Source organism: Micromesistius poutassou (genome assembly GCF_964030765.1).
Source record: "Micromesistius poutassou genome assembly, chromosome: 21".
Classification (NCBI taxonomy): Eukaryota; Metazoa; Chordata; class Actinopteri; order Gadiformes; family Gadidae; genus Micromesistius; species Micromesistius poutassou.
Genome location: NC_140291.1, coordinates 2,053,549 through 2,068,548, shown reverse-complemented (window position 1 = coordinate 2,068,548; position 15,000 = coordinate 2,053,549). Strand labels below are relative to the sequence as shown.

The window sequence follows — 15,000 nt, the reverse complement described above, 5'->3', positions numbered from 1 at the left end:
GCCGTGATAACAAACCACCTCGATAATGATGAGGTACTGGACATTTCAGATAAATCTTTGTGAATGGATGACTCAGGACCATCTTAATTATCTCTTTTAACTATCTTACCACCACATCTGTCCCTGGGAGCAGATGGACCACGAAGGGTCTGGGGGAACTGAACCACCGAGCCCGTCTTAACTTGCACATCTGGGGTAAGGTCGAGTCCCGTGCATGCCCTCTTACACCCAGAGGAGAAGGACCCTGGAGCATATTCTCAGCTCCTGCTCGAAAAAAGCCCTGGGGGGAGGTGCACTTCCGTGGGCGTCATGATGACCAAAGTCCTCAAGGACATTGCCGACACCATCTGCAGCGGAATCAGCCACCGCAAGCAAATCCCAGCCCAGCCAAGAAAACCATCGCTTCCATCAGACAACAGCCTCTTTCAGTACCTTCTCTCGAGAGCACACGCCTGGGAGCTGAAGGTTGTCCTGGGGTAGAAACTCAAGTTCCGGGGAGCCCCGGTGGCGTACTGGGGTAAGGCGCATACCATATAGGCACAGTCCTAATCGCAGAGACCCAGGATCGAATCCGGCCTGGGTCATTTACTACATGTCCTCCCCTCTGTCTTCCACACTTTCCTCTGACACTGAGGCTGGAACACTGCGCTGGTCTTGGAAGCCTCAAAGCAGGTCGCCCCCTTGGAGCTCGGAGTCCCTTGGGGAAGACTGCGTTGAGAGGACGTCAATGAGGAAGAGAGAGGGAAGAAGTGTGCCGAGGTGGTGGAGCAGTGCCGCTCCATCGGGTGGCGAGCGAGGTGTGAGCCCATCGAAGTAGGGGGGGCGGAAGAGGGGTTCGCTGGCCGGTTCCTCCGTGGAGCCTACGGAATTGCCGGGCATCACAGGAGGAAGCGTGCAAAGGGGCCATTAAAATGGGCACATCTTCAGGGCAGCAGAAGCTGGCCCTAAGGTGGCTGTGGATCAGGAGAGGGGAGTCATGGGGGAGTCAGTGCTACCTGGTCATAGGCCGCCAGGGCTTGAGCAATCCTGGCTGGGTTGCCTGATGGGCAAGGGTGTCAAGATCCGAAACAAACATGGAACCCATGGGAACCCAGGATACTACACACACTGAAGATGTGTCCAGGTGCATCTCAAGATGTGTTCTTACAAATCATAGCCCGTCACTGTGAAAGGGCAGAGGATGAGTGCTAAAAGTTTTTCTAGATGCGGCCGGCAAGGAATATGCGGCATTATTATCGGAAAATAGTCACTATACACCCTCGCAAGTGCAATAGGGGACAGAGGGAATGCCTTTAGTGTTTTTTGTTTTGATTTATCCCTCTCGAACCATTAACAGCAATAAAGAAGATTCATTCAGTCATTCACTGGTAAACAGTAAAGTCAGTCTCTCCTTCTACTTCAAACATTCAACACTTGGCTGTCACACACTGGTCGTGAATGCGACCATCCAAATCTCATATAAATGTAGTGCTGTTTGAGCGGACCGTTTTCGCTTCAATTTCAACAGTTCCAACTATTTAAATATGGAGATTCGTTCTGGCAGCAGCAGGCAAATGACAATTGCAGACTAGTCTGTTATGTTCAACTTCACAACAGAGCACAGAACGTAGAACTAAAGAAATTGTAACAGCCTTGTTATTGCCAATGTTTTCAAACGTATCATCTGTCATTTCCCACAAAAGGTATCGTCAACCTTGGATAGACCACAGCTCTTTGGGTTTATTTGCGACATCATTATTTAGTCATTTCAGGTGTGAGTGCTGAGGACTGAGCACTGCATCTGCCATTTAGTATACCTCCAGTGTTGGTTAGTGGATGTCGGTTCAAGTTAACTTGCTCTAAATAGAAGAATAGACACATCTGCGGTTGAGGTACGTTTTTATTTCTATTTATTTTAAATTCTTTGTGTTGAAAAAGTATTTTTTTGGTAGAAAAAAAAGGAATGTAGCCTAACTTTTTTCGCCCGCCAGTCAAGATTGTGGTATGCCAATTGGACTACTGTTAGCTAGCAGAAATGTTGTGTGTCGTCAGTCTGTTCTGTATGCCAACAGAACTCCCATTAAACAGTATAGCGAATGTAGAGAGAGGTAAGGGTAGTTCTACATCAAACTGTTAGTATTTTCATTGCATACCATAAGTTCTATAATGGTCCGTTCGAGTCCTACATCAAATAATGAATTTGAAAACATGTTTTTTTTGGTATTAAATTGCAGAGGAGTCCTCAAAAAAGTTGGAAGTAACTATGAAGAAAAAAAAAGAGGTCCACATTTTAACTCCAAATCAACCAGATCGCTACCCTCACAAAGTTAGAAAAAATGACATCAAATCAACGTAATGGTTTATAATCCATATCAGTTCTCAACCTCTTCTTCTTCTCTATTGACCCTGGCCCGATGTCAAACACGTCTTTGCTTGGCAGAAGAAAGCCATCTCCAGAAGGCCGGAACATAATGCTCAGCACTTTGTGTTGTCTTTTAGCTTGAAAGGCTTTTATCTGCATCAACAGTCGAGGCCGCGGCGGCACTGAAGATGCAGTGACGGAGTCCAAAGCGAATTACTCAGAGTTATTTTGTCACACTACAATCGCAAACATCAACAGTCATCGCTTATTTTGGTCTTCTCTTTCTTCCCCTAGTCTCTGCATTTTTCAAGGTGAGATAAAAGAAAACATCTGTTTTTTATCACTCGTCAGATCATGGGCACATTTAAATATTGACTGCATCCCACCTCATCCAGCCAAGCTCATACGGTAAACCTCTCTGGATACCAAGGGAAAATTATAATATTTGAATCCTCTCTCACTCTCTGTGCATTTCTTTCACCGCTAACACATAGCAAACACACTCTTCTTCCTTTACTTTCTTCCCTCCTCCACGGCCGCAACCCTTGACCGTAAATTCTCAACAGAAAACCCAGAGAAGTAATCGCAAACCATAATCAAATGGATATACCTTTTCAAATTACCGCAGCTATTTTTCCATTTAGATGATGACGTTAGTGGTGGTAAAGAGGAGAGGATAATTGCTTCTCTCTCTCCATATGATTACATGGCACCATTACATGGCACCGTGCCAGACAGAAGGGTCCACGCTCCGGAAATATCAACTGTGGAAATAACTCCAATGAAATAGGTTTTTATCTAAGATGGGTTATGACATAACATGAGGATAGGTATGTCCAGAACACTGGATGTGTCTATCTCCTGAATGGTAGGTCTGGTCTTCTCCTCTGTGTGACCAAGGGCGTAGGAAGCGGGGGGGGGGGGGGGGGGGGGGACCTGCGCGCATTTGTCCCACCCAAAGATTATACGGCAAGGAGAAAAATATTTTATTTCATTTTGAAAGCGCAACACAGCCAACGTGGTCTTATTATAGCCCGATCATTAACTAAAAAAACACATAGAAACATTAAAGCATCCAGCATGTGATTTCAACAATGTGTGAGGGCACACGTAACAGGGACGGTCGTACACTGGAATGGAATAAATGGAATTTTGATGACACCCAAACGTGTGTAGGCTAATTTGAAGAGCGTTTGTCTCTGTGCTCTATGAGGTTGACGTCATAGCTATGCTCTGTTCACAATTTTCTGAAGCCTCGGGCTAATTCATAAAAAAATATAGATAGTCTCACATGACCCCATTAGCTTTGTTGTGAGCAGTAGTCCTATAGGACAGTGATCATGATTTGCTTCAATGGCAGAATAACACCCATAGGACAAATAGCAGTGGTGGGTGGAATGCCATGAAGTAGGTCTGTGTATGCAGTGAAGCTTGTCCAGGCTCTGCTTGTCAGGATGTAGGCTATGAATCTGAATCACATTTTTAGAATGATTAGAATGAATTGTAAAAATGTTATATGTATCAGTTCATTCCTGCCATTCAAAATGTGTTCTCCTTTACCTTTACAAATGTATCTTTTTAGTAGAATAAAATATATTTGTGAATGTTTTGCAGTGTAGTTAATTCATGACATATTTCTGTTCAAACATTAACGGATCTGTCAAGATTCCGATATGTGTCCCCCCCCCCTCCCAATGTTAAACTCATTCCTACGCCCCTGTGTGTGGCCGTCACGTCCGTCATGTGATTATAACCTGACTGACTCTCATCCCACTGGCTCCCTCAGCAGAGTCCCTTCGCCCTGCTGGTGGTGGTGGATACGTGTTACAATGTTGCTATTCTGTCACCTTAATTATCCATTAACCATCATAAATAAGGTAAATCAAACAACTTTTCAAAATAAAAATAAAAATAAATATATATAATAAAATATATATATATATATATTGTATGGAGTTACAGAACGGAACAAGAGCAAGAAAATCTATTGGTGTTGTCATAGCTGGGTGGCTGCCATCCGATCTGAGCTGTGAACCCACACATACACACACAGCGTTGTGGAAATAACTTAAACTAGTAGCCAACGAAGACGATGTGATTGGAGGACTCTTAAGGGATTCAGACCAGTGCTCAGCCGGCAGGGTCTTCCTCTTTCAAAATGTCGCCAGAGGGTTTGAGGGTTTGTTGTTGAAATGTCACACATGTTGCCTACGTCCCCCAGTTATTGAATGTCTTGTGTGTGTGTGTGTGTGTGTGTGTATGTGTGCGTTTGCCTGTGTACATGTGTATGTGTATGTGTGTGTGTGTGTGTGTGTGTGTGTGTATTTAAGTGTGTGTGTGTGTGTGTGTGTGTGTATGTGTGTCTGTGTGTGTGTGTGTGTGTGTGTGTGTGTATGTGTGTGTGCGTGGGTGCGGGTGTGTGTGTGTGCGTCTGTGTTTGTCTGTGTGTGTCTGTCTGTGTGTGTGTGTGTGTATGTATGTGTGCGCGTGCGCGGGTGTGTGTGTGTGTGCGCGTCTGTGTTTGTCTGTGTGTGTCTGTGTGTGTGTATATCTGTGTGTGTGTGTGTGTGTGTGTGTGTATGTGTGCGTGGGTGTGCATGTGTGTGTTTGTCTGTGTGTGTCTGTCTGTGTGTGTGTGCTCACGTGCGTGCCCCTGTTTATGTCTGACAGTCACAGTTCTTGTACGCTTGCTTGTTTCGTACACATTTGCGTTGTGTTGAATCCTCTTTGTGCTGAATTATATTTCTAAAGGTTACATACGTAGACAGCATGACCGATAGACGGACAGTCTGTAGTCCGGGGATGATTAGAGGAGAGAAAACACAATTCTCTCTGAACGGCCCCCGAGAGTTGAAAGAGAAATAGGGTTATGCTAACCAAATAAAACCACACTCAACCATCAGAGCTTGGCCTTCTTATTGATGCCGTTGCGACCCAATCACTCTCCCCGGCGGAGTGGTTGATTGTGGGGTCCGTCCGTGACACGCCCCCCCCCCCCCCCCCAGCGGCGCTCACCCCCCCACACCTCCCGCTTCCTCCGCTTGTCTGCCTGCTGTCTCACGCATGAGACCGCACCACCCCCCCAAATAGCGGCTTTATGGAACGGAAAGAGGGAATCACACACATGGGTTCACCTCTAACTTTTCCCCCTCCCTCTGTGAAACTCGGCCCTTCCTCCCCATCACCTCCCACCTCCCTGTCAACCCCCCCCCCCCCCCCCCCCCCCTTACCCCCGTCACCCCACCCTCCCCCCTCCCCCCTCTCCCCCCCCCCAGAGGTGAGCCACCGGCGGGCGCAGAGTCATTACTCCCCTTTCACCGTGTGTGTGTGTGTGTGTGTGTGTGTGTGTGTGTGTGTGTGTGTGTGTGTGTGTGTGTGTGCACGCTCTGAGGTTGTGCGTGTGCACTACCCCATTGGTGTGTTGTTTGTTTACTCTCCGGTCTGTTCAGGGCTTGTTGGTCCTGCATGTGGTACAATGTTCCCGCCCCCTTTCTGTGAGAGGCGGACGAGCATTCTGATTGGAGGACGGGGGGCGGAGAACGGTTGCAGGGCCCGCTTGCTCTTCCTGCTAGCAGGCGAACCAAGGTCGGCGGAGCAGCCGTGTACGATATGTTTTCTGGTTCACGTGTGTGTGGTTGTGTGTGTGTGTGTGTGTGTGTGTGTGTGTGGTTGTGTGTGTGTGTGTGTGTGTGTGTGTGTGTGTGTGTGTGTGTGTGTGTGTGTGTGTGGTTGTGTGTGTGTGTGTGTGTGTGTGTGGTTGTGTGTGTGTGTGTGTGTGTGTGTGTGGTTGTGTGTGTGTGTGTGTGTGTGTGTGGTTGTGTGTGTGTGTGTGTGTGTGTGTGTGTGTGTGGTTGTGTGTGTGTGTGTGTGTATTGTGTTTTTTAGAAGGGTTTCACTGAAAGCAACAGTACCTGAATCTATTTGGACACAAAGGCAGGTTCACTCCCACGATGGTATTGCTTTGTCACTTTTACTGTGTCTAATATAATATAAATATATAATATATCTGAGTGTCAGGCAGGGCACAATAATGGAATAGAAAAAAGAATATAAAGAATATAAAAAAATAAAAATCGGTGTGGTTATTATGAACTTTATTGTATTGTGTTTCGACTGGGCATTGTCAAAAAGTGCGAAGTTTCATTTGGTGGGTTTGAATTAAATGCATTTGAATGAAGACATTGTTGTGTATCACTTAATTTCATCTCCAATAATATCCCATGCAGTGTTTCGGCACATCCTGCAGTGGTGTGGGCAGCCTCTCTCTATGTTTTATTTAGAGCTCAAACCTTTTTCATCTCGGGTCCCGAAAGACAATCTCAGTGTGTCCGGGGGCACCAAGCCATACGCACACCAGTGGCGGCCGGTCGTTTTTAAAGTGAGGGAGGAAGGACTGCGCGCTTGGTTGCCATTGGCCTGCTTGCACTGTTAGTGGCATATGGTGGCATAAGTATGTGAGACTCAAGTTGTTTCAGGGTGTTTTGGTGAACTACAAAATAGCAGGGAGGGATAATTATGTGAATACAATTGATACAAATCCACCAGTGGCAGCATTGTACTTTGAAAGCTGGTGGGCAGCTGCCCACCAGCTTTCAAAGTATGGGACATTTTCAGGACATGCTGCAGCATGTCCTGGACTACAAGGGCAGAAGGAAAGGATGCAAAGACAATTAGTAAAATCAGGCCTACTCTTGATTTGTAAAATGAAATAAAAAAATCTGGGCCTATCATTGGGCCTATTTTTGCCCTCAATGACTGAAGCTATTGGTTGTAATTTATGTTTATTTTCAGCTATAATTGTTTTAAGAAAAATGAAGACACAAGACCAAAATGCCATTTAAAATGCATCATGCCTTTTTTACTTATCTATTATTTTCTTTTATTGTATGACAATGTTTATATGTGAAGCACTTTGAGTCTGCCTTGTGTATGAAAAGTGCTATATAAATAAAGTTACCTTGCCTTGCCATGCCATGCTCTGAATCATTCACTAACATCCTTTCCACAATATTAAACAGAACAGTCAGAGTAACAAACAATAAATAGAACAACAAGAACATAATTTTTATTTATTTATTTATTTAACTATTGACATGGGCTGTAAGCCTAACATTGTTTGAGGCAAATGTGGATGTTAATGGATGTTTGAGAATGTTGGTCATGGTGTTAAGCCAAATAAGATTGAGGGACTTCATTTATAGATAAAGTCAATCCTCCTCGCTGTTTGTGTTGCAAAGATATCAGTGACCTGGTCATACCAAACGGGATATTTTTAAAGTGATTTCAGAATAACGGCGAGTGTAACTCCACGTTTTCGCCACCCTTTCAGACGGCTTGGTAACCCAACGGTGGAGTACCGAGAAATAGGTAGACTCAGCGTGTTTATTTCGGCCACCCACTCAGAGGAGGTCCCACCCACTCAGAGGAGGACTTTCCTCCTCTCTCCCATTGACCCCCATGTTATCCACCGGCCGCCAGTAGTTCCCGAGAAATGAATGGGAGTCAATGGAGGTTGAGGGAGGAATGTCCTCCCCGAAGTAAATATCCAATAGGTGATAGGGGGTGCTAATATCCCTTTACCCAGGGAAACGAACACTACACGTACAAAGGCATTAAAGTAGTCATATTTAAGGGCATTAATTCATTACAGTAATCTGGGCGATCTACCCTTTTTCATTCTCAACAATGTTCAGGAGGATCTTCCTCCCTCTCCTCACTGGAGAAGCCGCCACTGACGCAACACTCGGGGGCAAAAAAAGAAAAGAGCCTTCAGTGCCCGTGACCCCACGTACCATTTCACTGTCACGTCCCCCATCGTCCCAAAGGAGCTTCCAGCTCCGTTCCTCACCGCACCTTCCCAGCCGTCGCTATGGCCCGTCGCTATGGCCCGTCGCTATGGCCCGTCGCTATGGCCCGTCTCCCTGGGCCGTCGCCATGGCCCGTTGCCATGGCTCGTCGCTATGGCCCGTCTCCCTGGGCCGTCGCCATGGCCCGTTGCCATGGCTCGTCTCGGGCCGTGGCCGCCGCTCAACTGGCCCGGAGGAGAGGGGATGTTTGGACGGGGTCCATGCAGTCACGATGACACGGCGCATGTTATAGGGGCAAGGGGGGAGAGGGGGGAGAGGGGGGAGAGGCGGGAGAGTGGGAAATGCCTGGGTGAGTGTGTGTGTGCGTGTGTGTGTGGTGTGTCCCCAGGCGTGTCTGTGTGTGTTTGTGTGTTTGTGTGTTTGTGTGTTTGTGTGTTTGTGTGTTTGTGTGTGTGGTGTGTCCCCAGGCGTGTCTGTGTGTGTTTGTGTGTTTGTGTGTTTGTGTGTTTGTGTGTGTGCCTGGAGGGGGTGATGGTTTGGAAGGTTGCGCGGCTGTCTGTTGGGGTTGTTCTTTTGAGTCGGTGGGTGAATGTGTTAACGGGACTAATACGTTATAATGTGCGTGATCTCTGGCCAGCAACACATTAGGAGGGTGTTGTATTGGCCTGAAATGGGCAAATAAATCTACTTTTTTTCCATCCTGCGTTTCCCCCTGCCTGCACACTTACACGCAAAAACACAGGCACACACACACACGCACGCACGCACGCACACACACACGCACACACACAGGCACACACACACGCACGCACGCACACTAACACCCCATTATTAATGACCCTGACATTTCACCAGCGAATGGAGCTGTCTCTCTCTCAGTCTCTCTCTTTCTCTTTCTCTGTAGCTATCTCTCTCTCTGTCTCTCTCTCTGTCTCTCTCTTTCTCTTTCTCTGTAGCTGTCTCTCTCTCTCTCTCTCTCTCTCTCTCTCTCTCTGGCTCTGGCTCGCTCTCTGTTTCTCATGTCTGTGTCTCAACCTTTGTATATATCTGTCTGTGTCACACACAAACACACACACACACACAAACACAAACACAGGCACAAGGTGTGTGTGTGTGTGTGTGTGTGTGTGTGTGTGTGTGCATCAGGAGGTTAAGGGGTCATGGTCCACCCCCCCCCCCCCCCCCCCTTAGTACTTTATATCACAGATTTATATTCCAACATGGACTCCCAGCTGCTGGCCCGGCCGTCTCGTTTCATGCGTTGCTTCTCAAAAGGTGCGAAAAACAAGGAGGGGGAAAAAGGGGCAGTCAGTCACCCAAGAGACAACAGACGCTGTCTATTTTTAAATGCAACGACCAGGAAGACCTCAGAGCTCTTCATATTATTACACGCATGACGGGCCCTCCTGCCCGGGCTAAATCAAGCCCTTCTGAGGGGAAATGACCTCCCAAGTCCCCCTTTAAGTTCTCCTCTCATCACTTGGGGAAGCGAGCGACGGAACCGAACTCTCTGAGCGGATTCATGCATGGGGCTTTAATGAGAAATTACCGAATAGCCGAGCTGGAATTAAAATGCTTGCCTGCCGCGGCGCCTGCTCACATCCATCCCTGTTGGTAATTCATCTGAGGGACGCATTAAACACCATTAAGTCGTCAACATTAAAATGGCATTAGCGTTAAGATAGCAGGGTGAGATTAAAGACGAACGACGACGACGACGCACACACACACACACACACACACACACACACACACACACACACGCGCGCCTGCAAAGGCTTTTTTTTAAAAAGCACACACATGGTTTGGGGAGACACACACGTTCATGAAACAGAACGTAGAATACATATCTAAGAACATATCTAATACATATCTAGAATACATATCTAACATGTTCAATCCATGTCACGGAATATTTTACATATTCATATCATACGATATAATGATATAATATTATCATATGCACATGAATAATTCATGTTAAAGTGATAAAACTGCAGTTGAAGTCTTCCATTCCATCAAAGTACAACATACGGTTCATGAGAACAAAATTTGTATAATTCATGAAATATTAATGGTGTTTATGTCTTCATGGTTAGAACGAGTCCTACATTCACTGAGAAGTTCATGGAAACGTATAACGTATGGGATGTAATGGGCTCGCTTTGGGCAATAAATAATTTCCCTCAATCTCTCTTTTTTTCCTCCCCAACCCGCATGGTTTTCAAAATAGAAAGCGAGCTTTATTTGGATCCGCATCCTTCTAGGTGTGTCAGGATGGTAAGGATGGATGATGTCTAGGATCTAACCACATCCGCTGGTGGTGGTGGTGACACTTCCGACGGGTAGGGAGGGAGAGAGTGAAGGGACGGACCACACGCGCCACCTCACAGTGCAGCTCCGACCAGCGCACGAGACACAGTGCGTGCGCGCACGGGACGACTCGGAGGAGGAGAGGGGAGTACTTCGTATACTTTGAGCGGTATACTTAGACGCCTACACTTTACGCGTATACTTTAGTGTGTCTTTTCTTCGTATCCAGGCAATCGCAGATGAATTAAAGTGGATCTCATCTCGCAGCTCGCAGTGTTGTCGACCGACGCGGTCCATCGCGCCACCACCACCGCCACCACCTCCTCCTCCTCCTCCGTCCGTCCGGAGCGATGATGGACACTTTCCAGAGCGCCAGCGATGTGACCGGCCGCGGGAAATGAATCTCTCCGGGATCTACACGCGGTTCGAGCACTTCCTATCCGCCAACTACTCCCTCTGGGACGACCGTACCCATGACTACTACAACAACAACAACAATAACAACAGCAGCTGGACCTTCCTCAACCCCAACCCCTTCTCCGTGGACGTGTTGTTCTCGGGCCACGAGCCGGGCACCATCGCGCTGGTGGTCATGTACACCGCGTCGTTCATCGCCGGCCTGGGCGGCAACGTCATGGCGCTGCTGGTGCTCACGCGCAAGCGGAACCGGCTGTCCGGCGTGTCGGCCACGCGCCAGCTCCTCGTCAACCTGGCGGTGTGCGACATGATGGTGGTGTGCGTGTGCATGCCGGTCAACCTGGGCCACCAGGTGTACAACGCATGGGTGTTCGGCGACCTCATGTGCCGCGCGGTGCCGTTCGTGCAGGCGGTGTCCGTGTCCGCCAGCGTGCTCAGCCTGGCCGTCATCAGCCTGAACCGCTACTACAGCGTGCACAACCCGCTGCACGCGCGCTCCTTCTTCACGGGCCGGCGCATCCTGGCCATGATCTGCCTGGTGTGGGCCGCGGCGTCCGGCCTGTGCCTGCCGCTGCTGTTCATGAACGCGACGCGCGCCCTGGCGCTGCTGGACGGCGCGCACAACGTGACGGTGTGCGTGGAGGGCTGGAGCCAGGCGCGCCTGCGGCAGGGCTACAACTTCCTGCTGTTCTGCGCGCTCTACTGCTTCCCCGTGGGCTTCAACCTGGTGATCAGCTGCCTGACCGTGCGCAAGCTGTGGGGCCGCGCGGACGAGAAGCTGCTGGGCGCCGAGCGCAACCAGCTCGGCACCGCGCAGGCGGTGTCGCGCGTCCGCGTGCGCAAGAGGATCGCCAAGATGGTGCTGTCGCTGGTGCTGCTGTTCACGCTGTCCTGGCTGCCGCTGTACGCGGTGGACATCTGGATCGACTTCAACATGCCGGACTCGCTGGAGCGCGAGGACGAGGGCGGCAGCGAGGTGAACCACGCGCGCCACGAGTGGATCCTCCAGGGGAGGCCGTTCGCGCAGTGGCTGGGGCTCACCAACTCGGCGCTGAACCCGCTGTGCTACTGCTTCGTGGGGAACCTTTACCGCTCGGCGCAGAGGTTCCGGCAGAGCTACCGGGACAAGCTGTCGTCCGTGTTCAGCCTCTCGCTGCAGCAGCCGTCCACGTGCGGCTCCTCGCAGCAGAGCAAGGCGAAGCCCCCGTGCGCCGCCGCGCAGGCGTGCGCTCACGGGACGACGCACGCGGCGGAGAAACGCGCGCCGGGCGTCGCGGCGTGCGCCTCCAAGGTGTACGGTCCGGGCGGGAACAATTTGGCCAAGAGCAAGAGCCTGTCGGCCGTGACGGTGTGTGAGACGGTGTTTGACTGAGAGAGAGAGAGAGAGAGAGAGAGAGTGTGTGTGTGTGTGTGTGTGTGTGTGTGTGTGTGTGTGTGTGTGAGCCAGTGTTTGACTGAAAAGAGTGTGTTTGGGACGGTGTGGGAATGAGTGCATGTGTGGGACGGTGTTTGAGTGTGAGTGTGTGGGACGCTGTGGAACTGTGTGTGTGTGTGTGTGTGTGTGTGTGTGTGTGTGTGTGTGTGAGCCAGTGTTTGACTGAAAAGTGTGTGTGGGTCGGTGTGGGAATGAGTGTGTGTGGGACGGTGTATGTGTGTGTGTGTGTGTGTGTGTGTGTGTGTGTGTGTGTGTGTGTGTGAGTGTGTGTGTGTGTGTGTGTGTGTGGGTCGGTGTGGGAATGAGAGTGTGCGGGACTGCGTATTATAATGACACGACGGAAACCCTCCAAGTGGGGGAGGAAGGTTGGTGGTGGAAGTGTTGCCCGTCGGACCATATCAACGTGTATATACATTCTGCGCATGTTGTCCAGTAGCCACTAAGTTGAACTGTATTAGACATTTATAACCAGTTTCATATCAAGCTGCCATTTGTTGTTAAATAGTCGTCACTGGGATAACACAACAAACAAACGTGTGCATTAAAAATGTATTTCCATATATCTGAGTCATCCCATCATTACCAACACTACTTTATTTATTTTTTTCCCCACACATTTTCGTGTTGATTGTCGAAAAGGTCCCCGAGATTGAAAACATATGAACGACGGACGAACAAAAATAAATAAATAAACGAAACACAAAAGCAAGCTGTTTAAGCTTTCCGATGGCCGCGCGACGCGCTTGTTCCGCATGAGCGACTCCCTGACGCGTCACCGTGTTGACAAGCTCTCCCGCGAGACAAGCGCTCCTGGCGGGACGCGGTGCGGAAAAAAAGAAAGAGGGGATGAGTGACACAATCAGCCCTGTGGATTTATATATATATTTATTTTTTATTTTATATATATATATATATATATATATATATATAAAATGTCTTGTGTCTCCATGTGTTTCTCTCCAGGGCTCTAGACTGACAGACTGTGTGTGTGAGAGAGAGAGAGAGAGAGAGAGAGAGCGAGAGAGCGAGAGAGAGAGATCGTCACATTGGGTGAGTGTCACATTGAGTGAGAGAGCGAGAGAGTGAGTCACATTGAGTGAGCAAGAGAGAGTGAGAGAGTGAGAGAGAGAGAGAGGGATAGTCACATTGAGAGAGTGAGTGAGAGAGACAGAGAGAGAGAGAGAGCGAGACAGTGAGACACATTGAGTGAGTGAGAGAGAGTGAGAGAGAGAGAGGGATAGTCACATTGAGAGAGTGAGAGAGAGAGACAGAGAGAGAGAGAGAGAGCGAGAGAGTGAGTCACATTGAGTGAGCAAGAGAGAGTGAAAGAGAGAGAGAGAGAGGGATAGTCACATTGACTGAGAGTCAAATTGAGGGTGAGCGAGTCACATTGAGTAGGCGGGAGAGAGAAATGAAAGCATATACATGAGGGATAGGCCTGACGGCTGACAGTGAGATATCCGTTATCGTTGATCTGTATCTAAAGAGCTGCCAGGGCATGGCTTCTCTTTATTTATTTAAATTCGTCCTGACATGAGAACTACCAATTTGTGAGCATCAGAATCAACGTCTCACACACACACACACACACACACACACACACACACACACACACACACACACACACACACACACACACACACACACACACACACACATGCACACACACACACACACACACACACACACACGCACACACACACATGTGCACACACGCACACACACAGACACACACACAAGCAAGCGCACACACATATCAACACACACGCGGAGTGATATGAAAGACGTGGAAAAAAAATCCACTTTTCACTTGACACCGGTCATTATATGCTTAGCAACGGTCATTATTGAAAAATAATTCACCACTGGAAGTCGGGAAGGCCCATGAAAGGACCTTGGTGAAAGGAGCATTCCACAGAAGAGCCGTGTAATAAATATATTTATAAAACGGGTGGCTTAAATCAAGCGATCTGATTGGTTCCCAACTGTTGTATATTGAGCGTATACACACAGCTATGACGCCCGTTCAGTTTACAGAGTCCAGTATCACTCCGCGCCTAACTTGAACTGTTGTTTATTTATATATAAAAGCAATAGCATAGTTCACTGAAGCCTAAAAACATGTTGATTGCTGGAGGGGGTGGAAATGTTGTAAAGCAATAGGCACACGGTGAGTGAACTCGATAGTAGACTAAATTACCGGCGAACCAAGCTACCGTCTCTAGCCTTCTCTCTGAAGGACGCTACAGTGGGTTGCATAGCAACCGCCGTACACTTTGCCGGCAGCCAGGAGGGACTACTTTTTTGTATTCGTTAAAAAAAATGCTTTTTCGACTTTCTAGCTTTTTCAAAATTGAGGGTTTCTATGACTTTCATTTCGCCATACGTACGTAACCGTTTTATAAAAGCAATAGATCACTTCAGTCAGTGGTATACGGTCATTATACCACAGTTAAGGGACAATGCCCCTTAACTGTGGTATAATGACCGTGTACCACAGCCTGTCGTGATCTATTGCTTAAATATAAATATGTATATATATATATATATATATTTTTATATACTGTATATAGTTTCATACAGGGAAAGCAAAACAGATAAGCTCCCCCACCTCCATGCGCATACACACCTTTCTCTAAAGATGAATGTTAATCCGAAAAATAACATCGTAAGCACAGTCAGTTGAG

At 48.2% G+C, this 15,000-nt stretch overlaps 1 protein-coding gene across 1 annotated transcript; it reads left to right on the top strand.

Moving 5' to 3' along the window:
• Positions 1-10,858: 10,858 nt before the first annotated feature.
• On the top strand, positions 10,859-12,250 carry LOC311366745 (galanin receptor type 2; the record flags this gene model as incomplete). The annotated part of the gene is made up of 1 exon (XM_084485537.1): positions 10,859-12,250. One exon carries the CDS (start codon positions 10,859-10,861, stop codon positions 12,248-12,250), a length of 1,392 nt encoding a protein of 463 aa, XP_084341663.1.
• Between the last annotated feature and the right edge of the window lie 2,750 nt (positions 12,251-15,000).